Source organism: Oryx dammah, unplaced genomic scaffold, assembly GCF_014754425.2.
Source record: "Oryx dammah isolate SB20612 unplaced genomic scaffold, SCBI_Odam_1.1 HiC_scaffold_11, whole genome shotgun sequence".
Taxonomy (NCBI): Eukaryota; Metazoa; Chordata; class Mammalia; order Artiodactyla; family Bovidae; genus Oryx; species Oryx dammah.
In genome coordinates this window covers 45607551-45627559 of record NW_024070195.1, presented here as the reverse complement: position 1 = coordinate 45627559, position 20009 = coordinate 45607551, and the positions used below count along the sequence as shown (strand labels likewise).

At 37.5% G+C, this 20009-nt stretch overlaps 1 protein-coding gene across 1 annotated transcript in view; it reads right to left on the bottom strand.

Moving 5' to 3' along the window:
- Positions 1–20009, bottom strand: part of GFRAL (GDNF family receptor alpha like) — a 72696-nt gene that overhangs the window by 41710 nt on the left and 10977 nt on the right. Inside the window, exons 4-6 of the mRNA XM_040249055.1 lie at positions 10715–10771; positions 9653–9983; positions 2608–2858 (exon numbers count right to left, since the gene is read on the bottom strand). Coding sequence (XP_040104989.1) covers positions 2608–2858; positions 9653–9983; positions 10715–10771 — 639 coding nt within the window. The remainder of the gene's footprint in view (positions 1–2607; positions 2859–9652; positions 9984–10714; positions 10772–20009) is intronic.

Below are 20009 nucleotides of genomic sequence, written 5' to 3'. Positions count from 1 at the left end.
TGAACTAATATTTATTTTTTTTCTTTAATTTTATAATGGAATATAGTTGATTAACAATGATGTGTTACTCGCAAGGGTATTTTGATAATGCATGAGCTTGCTGGGCTGATATAAAAACTCAGAGGCAGTGGTTAGAAAGAGTTCAGTCAAAAATCTCCACGTGCTACTACTTCCCAGGTATATGGGGCAAAGGATGGAGGCTTGTTAGGACTAACCAGGCCAAGGGTTCCATTTGTGTTTTTGTCTGAAACTTTTTCTATAGTTTAAGTACCCAGAACTATGACAGATGGCCAGAGGGCCTTTATGGTCCCTTCACTTCTGTAAACCTGTCACTTAAAATTCTGACTTTAAGTAATGCTTGAGGAGAAAACCTCATCATGTTTAGTCTTCCGAAGTGAGTGAAGAAATGTGAAATCATTTTGAATTCTCGTTTGTAAAACATTATAGAGTTTGTCAACGTTTATGGATTTCTGTGTCCATTTCCACTGTCTTTTCATGAATATATTCAATGTATGTATATATAGCTTTGTATGGGTAGCCAAATACAATGAAAGCAAAACATAACACTAATTAAAAACACATGGGAAAACCAGGCTTGGGAGCAGAATTAAGTTGCTTGAACTGGTATTTGAAATTTATGCCCAAGGAACTGGTTTATCACTAACTTGTAAGATATACATTTTTCCCCCCGGTATCATTTCATATGGAGAAACCACTTATAAATAATCATGATAGTGTAATTGTATATGTTACTGATGGTTTAGGTTATTTTATTTGGTATTTCCTTTTGTAATATTAGGAGCCATTCATTATAAATACCTTTAGTTTCAACAGAATTAGCCACCTAATATTAATCAGAGAAAAAGATTATTTAGAAAATATGACTCAACATACATCATGGGGTAATTTTCCTCTTTGCATCATGATTTCGATTGAAATATATCTGTAGTGCTAATTATAGAAATTGTAGGAATCCCACAGAGAGCTTTGTTGGAATCAAAACCTTACATTCTGAGTTGTATGTCTATTAGCTAATGCATAGCAGATCACCATTTTGATTATATTGGCTAATGTGTTTCTCTGTAGTATCTTTAAAGAAAGATAGCAAAGAATAAAATATCTGTATCTGTTTGTAGTTAGATAAGTACTCTTGCCTGGAAAATCCCATGGACAGAGGAGCCTGGTGTGCTACAGTCCATGGGGTCACTAAGAGTCGGACACTACTGAGCGACTTCACTTTCACTTTTCACTTTCATGCATTAGAGAAGGAAATGGCAATCCACTCCAGTGTTCTTGTCTGGAGAATCCCAGGGACAGATAAGTCTGGTGGGCTGCCATCTATGGGATCGCACAGAGTCGGACACGACTGACGCGACTTAGCAGCAGCAGCAGCAGCATAGACATATATAAAGATATATGCAGACCTGTATCTATAAAATTTGCATAAATATCATGATAGTTTCATTGTATATGGTCTTTTTTGCAATGGTAAATGTCTATTATTCTCTCCTGAAGTTTTGGTACTTGTGGGTTTGGAGATTACCAATAGTGATCTAGGGGCTGAGAATGTTTTGGGATTCGAATATAGTTGCATGGGTTAAGCCTGAAGGTGGATGATGGAGAGGTCCTGAATTAGCGTGTGATCACATTGTTAGATTTCTTCCTAGGAGACTCATAGCCAAATTCCTTTCAACCACTTGTTCCCTCTGAGACCCTAGACAAATTATTGAAATTCCTAAATGTGAATGGAGTAAATAATAACTTTAGAAAATGTGTTTCCCATCCCCTCATTACAGGTAGATTAGCAGACATATTAAAGACCAAGGGGAGGTAACTAAGTCCAAGGGTAAATATGTTTCACTTAGATTGGGACAGCCATACAGTAGATTGCTAACTATCCCTGGTGAATCCAACTTTGAATATAAACATACTCATACACACCCTTTTCACAAAAACTGTGAACTCAATCATGTGACTTGCTTTGTCCAATGGGGCATTAGAAACTATAGCAGAGGCAGACACTTGATGAGTACTTGTTTACTGAGGATTAACTGCTAGGGATGTTGCTATGGTCATGAAAGATGCAGGGTTTACTGCTGCAGAGGCCACGTGAAGGAGAACCCAGCCAACTGTGCTTGCTAAGCACAACGTGAACAGACCAGCCTTGGTCTCACCACCAGATGACTGTGGGCACCCAAGCAGTACCAACAGAAGAACCACCCAAGTGAGCAAAGCCCAGTGAGAAGAATTGTGATCCAATTATTATTTCAAGTTTGGGGTTGGTTTGTTATTTGTAATAGATGCCTGATACATTCAGTTATCTGGCAGGATAAATGTTTTAGGCTATTGTTATTGAAACCAATAAATGATACCTAGGAGTGAACAGTCATACAAATTAAAAACATGTACCACTTGCAGATAAATGAGTTAAAATAGCATGTGCACATAGCATGATCAGGAAACATTTAAAAACTGAATAGCAAACGTAGCGTTGTCTTTGTGAACAGCTTTTCCATGTTAGATTACTACTTCGTGGTGTATACAGAAAATCAATATATGTTACATTGCCTTTTCCATATGTTACATATATATATATATAAAACTTACCGAAACATGATTTTCTGTGGAGCATATGCTGGAAAATCTTGCACAAGGATTCTTCACTTTGGGTAATGGTCCTACAGGTGCACTGCACTTGAAGGACCGTCCCAAGGGTACCAATGTAAGCTGCTTTGCAGTCATCACTTCCAGAGCAAGTGAGGTCTTGCTTGCTTAAGGTACCAATGCATGTCTCATCCTCGTGGCACTTTCTCATCACATGCTGCCAGCACTTTGCCTGGAATGTTCTATAGCGCCTCCTGGAAAGAGTCAAGAAATGGAATGAGTCTCTGAATATCATTAATTCACAATAACATGTAGTGATATCTTACCTGACAAATAAAGAAAGTGAAGTAGGTCAGTCGGGTCCAATTCTTTGCGACTCCATGGACCATAGCCTACCAGGCTCGTCCATGCATGGGATTTTCCAGGCAAGAGTACTGGAGTTGGGGTGCCATCTCTAGCGGATCTTCCCAACCCAGGGACCCTGCATTGCAGGCAGATGCTTTACCCTCTGAGCCACCTGACATAAAACAAAATGCCTTCTGGATGCTTCTAAACATAGCTGGACAATAAGTTTGTATATTCAAATATCCTAATAGAGAGTGGAAGAAAAATTAAAGAAATCTTGTGAATTATTTTCCTTTCATGATGAAAGACAGAGGCTAAGTTTAGGATTCCCTTGATGACTCTTCCTTCCTTACTAATTTTATTTCACTGGGTGATGATTTGCAGTAGGAACTACTTGGGAGATGTATTAGCAATAATTTTTGAAGCAGAATATGGTTTTGAGACTATATTTGACCGTTACCTCCCACCAAGTGATCTCAGAAAAGACTCCTGACTTTTCATGAGAGTTCTCCCATAGGATGGGAAGTCCTGTGTTCTTTCTCAATGTTTCTAAGCAGATAATTAGAATTAACATTAATGCTCTGGGGTTCTCTGGCAGCATGAGCTAATTTAAAGCAAAACATGAGTTTATTTGATGGCTGAGATAATCTGCTAGAACCACGTTCATTCATAACTTTTCTGACTACATATTTCATTCCTGCTGTATTAACCTTGAATAGAAGTCTGGATAATGTACAATAATTTCATATTTGGAACTTTCACAGTAAGAAGATATCTACTCAGTGGAACCGAGGATATTAATCTTTGTCTTTAATGTTTATCACTTATAATTATTTTTCCTTTTCTTGAATAAATCACTATAAAATATGCATGCAAAGCCTCTGAGTATACGACATTGGTCCTGACTTTACTTGCTTTCATGATGTTCAGTTCGGTCGCTCAGTCATGTCTGACTCTTTGGGACCCCATGAATCGCAGCACGCCAGGCCTCCCTGTCCATCACCAACTCCTGGTGTTCACTCAGACTCATGTCCATCGAGTCAGTGATGCCATTCAGCCATCTCATCCTCTGTCATCCCCTTCTCCTCCTGCCCCCAATCCCTCCCAGCATCAGAGTCTTTTCCAATGAGTCAACTCTTCACATGAGGTGGCTAAAGTACTGGAGTTTCAGCTTTAGCATCATTCCTTCCAATGAACACCCAGGACTGATCTCCTTTAGAATGGACTGGTTGGATGTCCTTGTAGTCCAAGGGACTCTCAAGAGTCTTCTCCAACACCACAGTTCAAAAACATCAATTCTTCAGTGCTCAGCTTTCTTCACAGTCCAACTCTCACATCCACACATGACCACTGGATGCTACTCTGCTTAAACCCATAAATTGCATCATTTTCAATAATCTTGTATTTTAAGTCATCTTAAACGAATCAGCTTTTAAATACAATGATAAAAATTAATAATATTTACATTTATATTTAAGAAAATATTGCACATATTTGAGCATATAATTCTGAATCCAGAAGAACAAGTATGTTACTTTAATGCAATTAAGGATTGTATATAAAATGCCATCTAAATGCAAGCACTGGCAGTATTGATCGTCATTTATGACGTTGACAGGTGCCATTTATTCTTTCTTAAATGTATGTTTTATAAAGTTTGTTACATGATTTATGTCTAAATAAAAGTTATTTCATTCAAAAAAGTTTTGAAATTTTGAAAAACTAACTGAAGGATATAGAAATGCAAATCAAAACCACAATGAGGTACCACTTCACACCAGTCAGAATGTCTACGATCCAAAAATCTGCAAGCAATAAATGCTGGAGAGGGTGTGGAGAGAAGGGAACCCTCCTACACTGTTGGTGGGAATGCAAACTAGTACAGCCACTATGGAGAACAGTGTGGAGATTCCTTTAAAAATTGCAAATAGAACTGCCTTATGACCCAGCAATCCCACTACTGGGCATACACACGGAGGAAACCAGAATTGAAAGAGACGCATGTACCCCAATGTTCATCGCAGCACTGTTTATAATAGCCAGGACATGGAAACAACCTAGATGTCCATCAGCAGATGAATGGATAAGAAAGCTGTGGTACATATACACAATGGAGTATTACTCAGCCGTTAAAAAGAATATATTTGAATCAGTTCTGATGAGATGGATGAAACTGGAGCCGATTATACAGAGTGAAGTAAGCCAGAAAGAAAAACACCAATACAGTATACTAACACATATATATGGAATTTAGAAAGATGGCAATGATGACCCTGTATGCAGGACAGCAAAAAAGACACAGATGTGTATAGCGGACTTTTGGACTCAGAGGGAGAGGGAGAGGGTGAGATGATTTGGGAGAATGACATTGAAACATGTATAATATCATGTAAGAATCGAATTGCCAGTCTATGTCCGATGCAGGATATGGCACGCTTGGGGCTGGTACGCGGGGATGACCCAGAGAGATGTTGTGGGGAGGGGGTGGGAGGGGGGTTCATGTTTGGGAATGCATGTACGCCCGTGGTGGATTCATGTCAATGTATGCCAAAACCAATACAGAATTGTAAAGTAAAAAAAAAATAAATTATATAAAAAAATTAAAAATAAAAATATAATAAAAGCTCTTTGGTATACTCGTTATCTATATCATTTAAAAAATAAATATGACAAATTTTTTATAGGAATTGTCCTTTATGTTTGAAATGCTCTGATATATAACTGTTTCATTACCCTTATTTTCTAGATATTCTTCAATTTCTTATTCTGGTTTTTTATTTGAAACATTATCTAAGGGAGTAATTTTTGAAATAGAGTTGATCATTTTGTTTTAGTTTTGCTGTAAATTTCTGGTTACATTGTAAACCATAAGAGAATGTGGTTGGTGTGATTTCTGCATATAGAATGTATTACATTTACTTTTGTGACCTAATATATAGTCAAACTTTGTGAATATTCTCTGGCACTTAAACATGTTTATGGTGAAGTTTTGTTTCTAAAAAAGTAGGTAACGTTTCTTCTAAACAAACATTTTTTTCACTACTTTCTGGAGCTTATACATATGAAAAAACAATTTCCTATAAATCCCTAAACACTTATAATTGACAAAATATAATCTCATTTTCCAGTGTATATATCTGCATTGAGCAAAATTAATTGAAAAAAATAGTCTTTATACCACCTTCTTCGGCCTTTTCAAATAGAGGAATTTTAAGACCTGTTACAATTTGAGGAGTCTTGTACAGGGGACATAAGTTGTATTTTAAAACCTAACTGTTCTGCTTTGCTCCAGATATAAGCACTTCTGCAGGAAAGATATATGATAAAGTCTTAACACTCTCACTGAAAAAGTTGTTTTTCATTGGGAGTTTTTTTTGCATCTGAATTACATTAACGATAATTTAATAAAAATACTGGAAATCTCCCTAAGGCAAAATCTGCTTGAGCAAATGACAGAATTTGTCTTTTCATCTTGACAACTAATATTGTGTAATATTTCCATCTCCTCTATAAAGTATTCATTAAGAGACTTTTTGCACATAGTGGAAAGAAATAGAAGACACACAGTCCTTAATCCCTGAATTAATATGTAAAAGATAGAAATTACATAAAAGAGACATGTATCTGTATATTAAAACATTATACACATTAAGTACAAGATACTTTAAGATGGAGGGAAATTAGGTGACATTTAAAAAATTAATTTATTTAATCGGAGGCTAATTACTTTACAATATTGTAGTGGTTTTTGCCATACATTGACATGAATCAGCCAGGGGTGTACATGTGTCCATCATGTTCTGCACTCTGCCCCACGCACTTTGGAGAGGTCATGAAATCCAACATTCCTTGTAGAGGAAAAGTATCAACTCTGTAGCAGTTAATCTGAGAAAGTGTTGATGCTAAGGTGAGGCCTGTGCAAGAGTGCATGTTTCAGAAATCATCACAGAGCTTCTCAAAAGTCTATAGCAGCAGACTCCATCACTTGCATTAAAATATTTTATTTTATAGGGAAGCTCAGTTATGTCATGCTGAGAAAATTGAGTACAAATCATTCCAAGTTAATAAGGTAGAATATCCAGTACCTTGGCATTGGAATCAGGTAAAGCTGGGTACCCACCATGGAGACATCTGGCATTTTTACATGGATTACTTAAAAAAAAAAGTGTTCCCTGGCTGGTTAAAATGTTATTTGGTTTCACTGTTAGTGTAGATAAATGTATGATAGATAGTAATATTCTATGAGAATATTAGTATAAGCAAACATTTTTACCAATTTCCTTGATTGTATGTGATACCATTATTTTATTACACCTAAAATCACTTTTTGGCAATTAGGTTATTGTTTTTATTAAATGCTTTTTAATTTTTTATGTATTTTCTGTCATTGAGCTTAATACTAATTCCAAACACACTAGGGGAATTAAAAGGTGCAAAAGTCTGCATCTTTGAATCAATGAAATACAATAGTTCACTTAATAAGAATTTTTGAGCTTTAAATGAGTTTGAAAAATGTAAACTGATTACAAAAATAGTTTTTGCTATTAATTTTAGTATCATCTCAAGAGAAATAATTCATAAACTTAAACTAACTGATAAACATTTACAGGACAAGATCCTTGAACAAAACTTTCTTAAGAATTTTGGCATTCACTATGGTAAGTTGAAGGGAAAAAAAACTCAAGCATTCTGCTGAGATCTTCACCCTCTATCTTATAGAATGTATATTATAAGGAAGTAGCTGTCTTTTTTTGACAAATATTTGCAAGACCTGGAGCTACTTTGCAAGCTGGGATGACTGACAGTGAAGGTGTGAGGAGAGTTAAAGTTGAGGAAAGCACTTTACCAAGAACCAGCCCTTTAGGAAATGATGTCATTAAATCTCATTTTCCAGTGGTTCAGGCAGGTGACAAAAGTGACAAGTCTCTCCTTGAGCTATCACACTGAGCCCCTCTTCTACACTAAATGTTTATTTTGATCTTTAAGTGAACTTACTATATATGGATTTTTATTCTTTCAAAGACAGTTAAACAATACTGTCCTTGATAGAAAGTACCAGGCAAGCAAACTAAATTATCCTGGGATGATTATCCTAGGAAGCAGAAGATTCATCCCATAATTATACAACTGAATGCTGGTTTTTAAAGAAAGCTCCTTTAACGTGGTAACACCAATGATACAGATAGTTTTGATTCTAATCTTTCCTCCATCTTCTTACTCATTCCCAAAGAGGCCCATTTCACTGTGGCTTTCTTACCACACCTAAGATCAATTTGCCTTGAATTTTTAAGGAAAAGTGTTTATCGAAGACCACAGCGAGGAAAAGAGAAAGTCAGGGTGTTGGATTCAATTTATGATTCCCAGGAGGAGTTACCTGCAAAGGTAAAGTCTAAATTCCACTAGCAGCCGGAGTGGAAATTTTAATAAGTCGAGCAGATCATTCACACCTCTGCTCAAAATCCCTCAGCATCGCTCTGCTTTCTTGGAGTAAATCCTATCCCCTATTCCTCTCCGCCTGTACAGTCTCTCCTCCTTGCATGAGAGCCTACTGTGTACATTTCTTCCCCGGCACTGGCTCGTGCTTTTGTTTGGTATCGCTTCTTCCTGAAACTCACTGAGAGAAGCTCATTTTCTTGCTTCTTCAACTCCCGTAAAATGTCTCTCCTGGGGCCATCCCACTGACGCTGCAATTCTTGTATTCTTTCTGCCTTTCACATCCCCGTTTATTGCACGTGTATGTGTGTGTGCTTGTGAATCTCCAGAGTACTCGTCATCAAACAATATAAGAATGTTAGTCACTCAGTCGTGTCCAACTCTTTGTGACCCCATGAATTGCCCACCAGGCTCCTCTGTCCATGGAATTCTCCAGGCAAGAATACTGGAGTGAGCAGCCATTCCCTTCTCCAGAGCGTCTCCCTGACCCAAGGATTGAACCCAGATCTCCTGAATTGCAGGCACGTTCTTTACCATCTTAGGCACCAGGGAAGCCCATTTACAACCGTGAGTAATACACACTTTCCCTATTTATTTTCTATCTACACCCTCTGAACACCTTCCACAGGGCAAGCATTTTTATATCTTGTAACCAGATGTGTAAAATAGTACTAGATGACTGGTAATTGCTTTTTGAATAAACAAGTAAATGACTAACATTACTGCCCTGAGAATCCAGGGTGAGAGGTTGGGAAGAGGGGAAGGGGTGCATTCCTGACACCACGACACATGTGTGCGAAGGAATCTGAACTCTAGCTCCTTCCTCATCTCCATCCCAAAACACAAAAGATTTATTGTGAAGTTTGAAGAGTCACCTCATCAGAATCCTGAGAGGTTATCAGCCTTATATAATCATACCCCCAAAAGCCAATAATAAAACTGACACAATAATAAAACTGACTGCCAGGTCTATTAAGCAATTCATGAGTCTCACTTGAATCTGTAATTTTATTAATAATGCTATTTCATGATTACCCAATTCTGACAATGTTTTTTTTTTTTTAATTTCCAAAACATATTATGCATTTGAGTCTCCAAAAGAATACTACACATGTCCCAGAGATTCAAAACTATGAATTGTCTGGCTTTGTTTACATCATGTTGGATGATGGTGGGAACTCTAGCTAATGGAATGAGATCGAGTGTTGAGACTGAAGTGTAACAAATAAGGTGCCGAATCAGAAAGCAGGGTTCGCATGTTTTTACTCACCTGCATAATTCATCATCTTGGCAGCTGTGAATTACATCGAGGCAGGTGGGGGCTGGAACTCTGTTCACTGCACATGGCCTGCTGTGGAGTGCTTCTCTGGACTGTTGACAAGGCTCATCAGCGGAAGCACAGTCACAGAAAGCCAACATCTGGGCAATGTTAAACGGCATATTTTGATAGAAGAAACGGATGGCTGCTTGGCAGTGTTTCACATCGCACAGCTCTCCATCCGCTGAGCAAGCTTTCAGGTAAAGGGCCAGCTGGGCATTACAGAGTGCATCCCCAACGCAAACCTCTGCCACTTCCAGGCAGGACTGGACCCCTCTGCCTCCTAGAAGGAAGGGTACATCCAGGTTGTGGAAAAGTAAACAGAGAGCTGTGCATACAGAATCTGCATAACGTCATGAGAAATCCATGAGCAAAATACAACAATGTGCCCTTATATTGCTTTTGGCAAATAGTCCTGTTTATTTTGTTTACTTTTTTTTTTTCAGAGTTGGTATAAACTTACTGGTCCTGAGCAGTGGGCTCCTTGAACCATCTTTCATCTATACTGGACATGTATTATGATCCAGAAATGGTGGGGAGTGTATAGGATGACAACTGAACTGCAGAAAAAAAATCTTTGAGCCCAAGTTTCTCACATGTAAACAATACATCTTTAGAAATTGGATTTGAATCTAGCTGATGGTGTGTTCAGTGGCTCAAATCAAAATGACCCTTGTTCTATTGCACTTTTTATTTGAAGGAGAAATTGTGACTAAAGTTTCCATGTAGCTATTCCAATGCGTAAAAATGTTCACATTTTGGATCTAGTCTTTGTTTTTAATTGTAAGTATCTCTCCACACAGTTTTAAATAAAGGATAGATGAGCAAAATAGATGCTTTGAAATATTAGTGGAAGAAATGCAATGATTTGTTGCATTTTCTAGTATTAGAACAGTTAAAATTCACAGGACTCATTTTGTAATGACATACCTTGAAGAAGCCTAGTAACTACATTTCAAGTTAAATTGTCCAGTATTCACAATGCAAATCAAAATGAATATTTACAAACATTACCATGATTGGAAAGAGTGGTTAGATTCCACTTGTACTTATTATCCTCTTTTATGTTATCTAGAAGAAAAAGAAAGAGACTATTTTATTAGTGAACAATTTTCTAAATTTAATAGGGGAATGTAGACAACATTTGTCAATCTGTACTCCAGTAAAAATACATATAAGCTCATGTAACCCTTATTTAACCTTGGTACACAGAATTAGTGAGGTACAGATGAAGAAAAATAAACCACTGTAACATCATTCAAGTCAGTTAAACAGCTCTGTTCTGAGTATTCAGTTACTCGAAGATTTAAACAAATGCTAATGACTAGGCCATGTGCAGAGAAGTAAACAAAGAGTCTGTCTGGGGAGAGAGAACAGAAGAAATATTGTCTGAACCAAAAAAGCTTTCGCCAGTAAGGTCTTAATTAGATTGAAAGGCAATTTAAAGACTATTTCCACCTCTGACTATCTTAGCTTCCCAGAGTTTTTAGGAATTATAATTATAGAATTGGAGAGGTTGATGACCATCTAATTCTAAAAAACTTTCATTCAAGATGCATTGATCAAGTTCCCACTACGTACCAGGTGCTATATTGAAGACAAATTTTCAGTACCTGTTGTCAAGACTTATATAGCAAATGGGGACATAAAAACAAAATCAAAATAAAATAGAAGGAGAAGTAACAGACATATTCATAAAGTCATAGGGTAAGACTATGATCAGATTTTTATTTTAAAAAGAAATTCGTTTTTTGCCACTGGCTGTTGATTAAGATATTGGCTTCCATTACAGGTTATTGATTAGGAGATTGATTTCTGCTATGGCACGTGTCTCTTCATGATTCACCTTGTCCCGACTTGAGCTGTCTGTCCAAGCTCCCTGCCTGCCCATCTATGCACATATATGATGGGACAATCATAACACAATTCTTTTTACCCCCAAGGATGTCAGACTTTCCAGACTGTTTGCATTGCTCCATCTGTTCTCATCATACACGGTTTTCATATCTCTTCTGGTTACGTCTCAGCTAAAGAATCACTGTCTCTTCAGGAATCCACCTTCCTATATTTCGGAGAAGTTCCTTCTTCTTTTCCATATTGAATGAAATCCCAATAAGCAAATTTCCGAGAATCGCATAGCTTTTGTAACAGATACAAAAGTCTAGGCTAGCTAGACCATCTATGATAGGTTAACAGCTGTGCTTTGGCACTGTTTGGTATGACTGTGCCATTGTTTAAAACATATTCAAGAAACCATCATTAAAATATAAATAAACACTGAATTCACTTATTGTTATGAACTAAATTTTGTTTGCTTCCAAGATTCATAAGTTGAAGCCCTAAATCCTGATATAACTATATTGGGAGATGGTGTATCTAGGGAAGTAATTAAGATGAAACGATGTCCTAAATGTGGGGCCCTGATCTGGTAGGATTAGTGTTCTCATAAAAAGAGACATTAGCAAATTTCCTCACTCTTCCCTGGCCACGTGTATATCCCACGGGAACGTCTTGTAAGAAGCTGGCAAGAAGCCAAGGAATTTACAAGCCAGAAAGAGAGCTCTCACCAGAAACTGACCCTGCTGGACTTTGATCTGGAACTTCCAGTCTCCAGAATGATGAGGAAATACATTTCTGTTGTTCAAGCCACCCAACCTCTGGTATTTTACTAGGGCAGCCCAAGTGGACTATTCCACTCAAAAAACTAGCAATTCTTACAAAAACAATTATTTTATCATGGGGAAACAAATTCTATCTTGGATCCATATTATTTTATGTAATACGAGTAATGCACTGTAACAAATTGTTTGCACATTAAATTCTAATTTCAAATAGTGCATACATAGGTATACTCACATTTTTTTCTGGAGAATATTTTAAACTGTAGCTTAATCGCTGAAAAGGAGCTAAAGCATAGTATGTCATGGGAACACAGAGAAGCATGGGCCCACCAGAACTTCATCTCTGTTGTACGATCATATATATCAAATAATGCACAGTGTTTATATATACCACGTCTTTATCCATTCATCCGTTGATGGACATTTACCTTTCTTACATGTCCTGGCTATTGTAAATGGTGCTGCAATGAACACTGGGGTGCATGTATTTTTTGAATTATGGTTTTCTCAGGGTGTATGCCCAGAAGTGGGATTGTTTGTCATATGGTAGCTCTATTTTTAGTTTCTTAAGGAACCTCCATACTGTTCTTCATTGTGATTGTACATATATACAGTGGAATATTTCTCGGCCATTAAAAAAAGATAAAAATTGGGGCATCTGTAGAAATGTGGATGGACTAGAGTCTATCATGTAGAGTGAAGTAAGATGGAAAGAGAAACATAAATATTGTGGATTAACGCATATATGTGAACTCTAGAAAAATGGTACAGATGAACTCATTTACAAGGTAGGAATAGAGACACAGACATAGAGAACAGTTATGTGGACGTGGGGCAAAGAGGGATAAACGGAGAGATTGGGATTGATGTGTGTGCCTTGACATGTGTAAAACAGATGGCTGGCAGGAAGCTGCTACGTAGTTTGGCGAGCTTAGTTTGGTCTTCTGTGGTGACCTAGATGGATGGGATGGAGTTGATAGGTGCGAGAGAGGTCCAAGAGGGAAGGGAGACACACACACACACACACACACATAGCTGATTCATTTCATTGTACAGCAGAAACGAACACACCATTGTAAAGCAACTATACTGTAATTTAAAAATACAGTGTTCCCTCTTCTTGATCCATTAATATTGAAATATATGCAGACTCTGCTATCTTCTCACCCTTCTACTTCTCTAGTCCAAGACACCATGCACTTCTGTGTTGACCTCATCTACTGCCATGACCCCATTTGGCACCCACCAGTGAATGACCTCCTGGTTTATACCTGCTGTGCAGATCTCATTTCTATGTGTCATGCAAAGCATTTTAGGCTTCAATTCCATACTGAGAACTGTCTATTTGATATCTCCACTTGGGTATCTAATAAACATTTCATACCTACCACATCCCAGGCTGACTCCTGACCTCTCCTCTGTCTCATTCCCAAAGCCTCTTCTTCCTATAGTTGTTCCCATGTTAGTCAATGAAAATAATGGCAACCACATCATTTCTAATTACTCAGGACAAAAACCTTGGAATAAATATTGATTCTCTTTTGTTGTTGCAACCCTATGTGATCCACTCATATCAAGCATACTAAGACTCTGACAGCTGTCCACACTGTTCCAACACCCATCATCTTTTTGCTGTATCATTATATAAATTTCCTAGTTGGTCTTCCAACTTGGGCATTTGCTTCTTTTTAGTCAATTGTCAACACAAAATCCAGAGTTTTCCTCTTAAAGATATGCATCAGACCATGACACTACTCTGGCTCAAACCCCTCAATGGTTTCCTGTATCACTTAGAGTAAGAGCCAAATATTTTGAAATGACCTACAAAGCCCTTCACAATCCTGCCCCTATTTTATTTCTGGTCTCATCTCCTGCATCTCAACCCCTGCTCTCTCATCTCTACCCGTAGTGTCGTCTTTGCTCTTCTTCAAGACCATTCCCAGCTCACCTTGAGCTATTTCTGCTGCCCGAAGTTCTCTTTCCCCAAATACCCACATGACTCATCCCTTACCTCGTTCTATCTTTACTCAAACATTCATTTCTTCAGAACGACTTCCTGGCCATCCTATTAAAATTACAAACCACCCACTCAGACTTCCTTTTGCCCCTACCCGTATTATTTTCCTCCTTAGCATTCATACTGTTTATTTTTATTTTTTAAATTTAATTTATTTTTATATTTTATTGGAGTATAGTTAATTTACAATGTTGTATTAGTTTCAGGTGTACAGCAAAGTGATTCAGTTATACACATAGTCATTCTTTTCCAGGTTCTTCTTCCACATAGATTATTACAGAATTTTGCATAGAGTTTCCTGTGCTACACAGTAGGTCCTTGTTGGTTACTTATTTTATATATATAGTAGTGTGTGTTTATGTTAATCCCAAGCTCTTAATTTATGGCCCCATCCCACCATATTTCCCCGTTGGTAGCACTCATTCTGTCAAACCATTTAAAATGTACTCTCCAAATCTTTTATCTTGTTAATATGCTCTTACTGATGCTTTTGAACTGTGGTGTTGGAGAAGACTCCTGAGAGTCCCAACGAGATCCAAGCAGTCCATCCTAAAGAGATCAGTCCTGGGTGTTCATTGGAAGGACTGATGTTGAAGCTGAAACTCCAATACTTTGGCCACCTGATGGGAAGAGCTGACTCATTTGAAAAGACCCTGATGCTGGGAAAGATGGAGGGCAGGAGGAGAAGGGGATGACAGAGGATGAGACGTTTGGATGGCATCACCAACTCAATAGACATGAGTCTGGGTGGACTCTGGGAGTTGGTGATGGACAGGGAGGCTTGGCGTGCTGCAGTCCATGGGGTCGCAAAGAGTCAGGCACAACTGAGTGACTGAACTGAACTGAACTGAAGAGCCTACTACTAAGATCCCTGCTTTGGTGATCTTGATATTCACTTCCCCAACTGCTGGTCTTTGTCAGGCAGTGCCTCGTTAAAAGGAAGTTGCCACATGTAGGAGGACAGACTTTTCCAGGGGACAGCGCCTATGTAAGGACTAGTCCATTTGAAGGGCTCAGAGAGGCAGCATCTCTAAAGGGCCATTCCAGGGCTAAACTTCTCGTGGAGCCAACTAAGTTTGCTGTGCTAATTGCCTTGCATTTCAATTTGTCCCACCCCCTAATCCTGCTTTTCCCACTTCATCCCTGATTTTGTTCCTGAACCCCCAGCCTAGTACTATTTTGTATGCAAACCTCTGTCTCAGTGTCTGTTTCCAAAGAAACTAACCAAGACACTCCTCAGTTAAGCATATAAGGTCCTAGAGAACAAGGATTTCCATATGTGTGTGATCTTTATTTGCTTTGTTAACTGTTTTTCCCCCAGGTCTTAGAACACAGCCAAGGACATGGTAGGCACCAAAGAAATATCTGTTAGATAAATAAGTAATCATCCCTTACTATATTATCTATTTCTTTAATTTTTAAATCCCTTAAAAACAATAAATTTTTAAAATGAAGGGCAGCGTTATTATTGCATTGTTTTTTTGTAATCAACCAGACTTAGGACTTAGCACATTTTCACTGTCTTATAAGTACTTGTTCAATGAATGGATGAATAAAGCTCACATTAGTTTAAAACATTTTGGCATTTCCATCTTTTTTCATAATCCCTTTTAGACATAGTCATAGTAATATATATATTAAAAAAATTTTCACTTTCTGGGAAAAACACAGGCAGAAATGACACAGATGGAATCAGAAATTATTCTTTAGTCAGTTGGTACTTGCGATTCTACTTAAGATTCTAAAATTCTTCCCTTAAATACTGACCTGAAACAATGCCCAGGTTGAGTTCATTTTCATTGTCTTCAGTGAAGGATGGAACTGGATTTATTTGAACATCCTCTATGCAAATGTCCTCAGACAAGCTTTTCCAAATTTCAGTGCACTCTGCTTTCAAAGGGTCACTGCACTGACAATTCCACAAGATTGTTTCTTGCAGATTTTCTCTTAATGCTGAGCAGAGGTAGCTTCCATCCAGGGTCTTGCATTGTTCTGATTCTCTCCTGCAGGTTTTCTTGAAACTCTCATACAAAAGAGCGCAATGTTCAGATTCCTGGCACATACGTGCTGCCATGATGCAATCGCTCTTTTTTTCCATTGTTAATGATGTCTCTTTCTCATGGAGCCACTCTGTGATGTTTGAGTGTGAAGCCAAATTCGAGGACAGTGCTGATTCTTCTATATTTTTAAAAATGACGAAAATTAAATAAAGCTCATTTAGTTTAAATTTAAATAAGCTCATTTAAAACCCTCTTAATGTTTCCTAAAAAGTCCATAGACATGTTTTATAAATATTCGACTGTTTTTCAAAAACCACTGAAGACATTATTTCAAGAAAACTATTACAAATGACTTTTATTTTTAAAAAAACTGAAATAAAAATATTGCTTATTTATAGTTTATGTAACAAACCATAGTGGTAATGCTCAATTTCTTTTGCTGTTTCATCTTCATGATTTCCTTCTGTCTTTTCATTACATTTGATGATGATTGGTAGAAATCATTGTAACTTACAATGCTTAGGAAAAGCTGAAGTGTTCATCTGTCTGTCATGTCTGACTCTACGTGACCCCATGGACTGTAGCCCTTCAGGCTCCTCTGTCCATGGGGTTTTTCAACCAAGAATACTGGCTAGGGTTGCTGTTTCCTTCTCCAGGGGATCTCAGCCCAGGGATTGAACCTGGGTCTCCCATATTATAGGCAGATTCTTTATCATCTGAGCTACCATCCATTATTTCTCTTTGCATAAACTTTGTATATTTCTATTTCTTCCTAGAAATATACCTATAACTAAAGTGTTTCTCCACAGTTTTCATTATTTCCCCTTTAAGAAGTCTTTTTTTAGACAGTTTTTTCCCTAATTCTCTTGCCCACTCATGAATTTTTAATTCCACAGATTTATTGTGTATCTATTCAGGGGCAGTATATATATCTGCACTTTATACATGTGAGATGTTTTCTGCCCACCTCCAAGAACCAATTTCCACCCCTTGGAAGTTATATCCCTCATAGAGAATGTATGTTCTACTAGAGAATTCCAATAAATCCATAATTATATAAACTTTATAGGAAGAAGATAAAAACCACCTCAGTGTAAGAATCCTTACTTGACCTAAGGTTTCAGTAGTATATACCATCTATCTCTAAAATGTCTCATCTCCCCCCGAGGTCCTTCATGTGGACCTCCACAATGAACACTTTCTTGCCCCTACAGTACATAGGGTCACACAGAGTTGGACACGACTGAAGCAACTTAGCACGCACACATGCATGCAAGTTAAAGATAATATAATCAACTTCATAATATGAAAATGTTTACTTCAAAACTACCAGGACATTCTTAGAAGCATTGTTCAGAGGACAGCCTCTTTACTGCATGTGTTTTGAAACACACACTGCAGTAGAGTTTTACACATTTATCAAATAACAACTCACATGAATTATTATAATTATTTAAGTGAGATTTCTCTGCTGGAACACAGACTATCTCTCCTACCCCTTTTAGACAGCATATGCAAACTTGCATGGATGGGATATATATGAATTAGTGCCATCTGTACATAATTGGTTCCATTATATTGGTAATTATATATTTTGAAATAATTAATCTAGGCTAAATGAAATAATCAGGCTAAATGTCAATTTTACTTTGCTATGTTTTAAGCTAACCAAGAGCAGGGAGTCTCTTAATCGATCTTTATATCCCTCCTCCAGTACTTAGTATCTATACCTATTAACTGAATAATTAGTACTTTATGAATGAATACGTGATTTAGATGCTCAAAATATGTTTACAAATTAATTCTATATTTATTGATCTGTTACTAGATGTCAGGCACTGTGTTGAATATTGGTTATATTAAGAAAAAAAAAGAAAAAATATACAAACTGATTTGCTCAATAAGCTTACAATCCATAATAAAGAACAGAAAAGTACATGTCTGTTATATGTTGAGCAATATTTTGGGAATGCAAATGAGGGGGAGAGAGAGAGAGATCATATCCTGATGGAGTGATGATGAAAGAGTTGGTGGAAGACACTGCAGCTGACATGACAAGGTTTCCACTGTCACTTCCTTTTTCAATCTAAGCTGAATTATAAGCAAGCAGCTAATGATCTGTGTAAAGACCACGGTCGGAACAGGTCCGTCATGAAGTACAGTTGTAAGATCGTTCCGGTCTTCTGTGCAGGGTTTCTGTACCCTGCCTTATCAATATCACCACAAGGTAGCATTTATTAAGTATCTATTGTGGAAAAAATGGTTTAAAAGTGGGGACTGATTTCAACTTAAGTGCTCGAAATTTATATGTACCTATATTTTGGTATCTACATTTTGTTGCATCTTGGTCTGATAGAAATGGTTATTGAGATATAAAGGAACTAGGCCTACCATCTTGAAACAAAAGTCAACAAATAATTTTAGTATTTCTATATGCTTTTTTTTTAAATTTATTTATTTATTTTTAATTTTTACTTTACAATTCTGTATTGGTTTTGGCATAGATTGACATGAATCCACCACAGGTGTACATGTTTGTTTCAGCCTACTTCAATCTAAAACTAGAAAAGGCCTATTCATTAGGTAACTAATGTCATTTTAGTCTTTATCTTATTTACTTCTCTGCATTTACTGTTGATTATTTTCTCTATGTCTTTCTCTGTCATTGGCTTGAGAATTCTTCCTGTGGTTTTTTTTTTTTTTTCTGTCTTTAAAATCTTCCTTATGATTTCTTCAACCAGGTCATGAAAGTATTATAAAAATACTTATATTCTCACTTCACATCTTTTTCTGGCCAGTCTGATCCTCCTGCATGCTTGTATCTGCTCCTTACAAACCACTGACTCACAAATCTTACATGTACTCAGTGCAAGATGGATGTTTCCAAATGCCAGCCAAATGCCCTATCACTGCTTTTTCTAAACTATATATTCATCATGTGAAATGCAAAGCAAAGTACTAACATTCCTAACACCAAGTGCCAAAGTGTGCCACCCCCATGCAAACTCTCCAAATATAATTCACCACTGTTGTCTTTCAGCCCTGTCTCCACATAGAGTGATATCCTTGTGCCAAGCCAGCAACTTGTATCACACATTTAATAACATTCCCCACTCCTCATATCCGGTGGTAGCCAATTCCCACTGATCATGAGTCATAAGCATTGCTTAAGCGTCTCTTCTCCATGGAGTCCTCAGCACCAGTGCAGAAGTTTAGGCACACATCACATCGCTCCCAAATGATTCTGTTGGCTCTTACCCTTGGCCTGCATCTTATCCTGCCTCCATTCCATCCTCTAACCCACCCCCAGCAGAGTCCTGAAAAATACTGATTCCAGATTCTGCTCAAAATGCATTAGTAGTTCCTCAAAAGTCTGATTTCTTTTCAGTATCATCTCCTGACTCCTCTGTTCTATAATCCAGCCTAATCAGGAATGTGTTTCTTCCCAATGTCTCCTGCTTCATTCTATTTCCTCCATCTGGAATATCATTTTATTTCATCTGCCTAAGGAGTCCAATTCACCCTAAAAGGCCCAAGTCTGTCATTTCTTCTTTGAAGGCTTCTGAGACACCATTCAAAAAAAAAAAAAAATTCAGATGAAGTTGCTCAATCGTGTCTGACTCTTGGCAACCCCATGGACTGTAGCCTACCAGGGATTTTCCTGGCAAAAC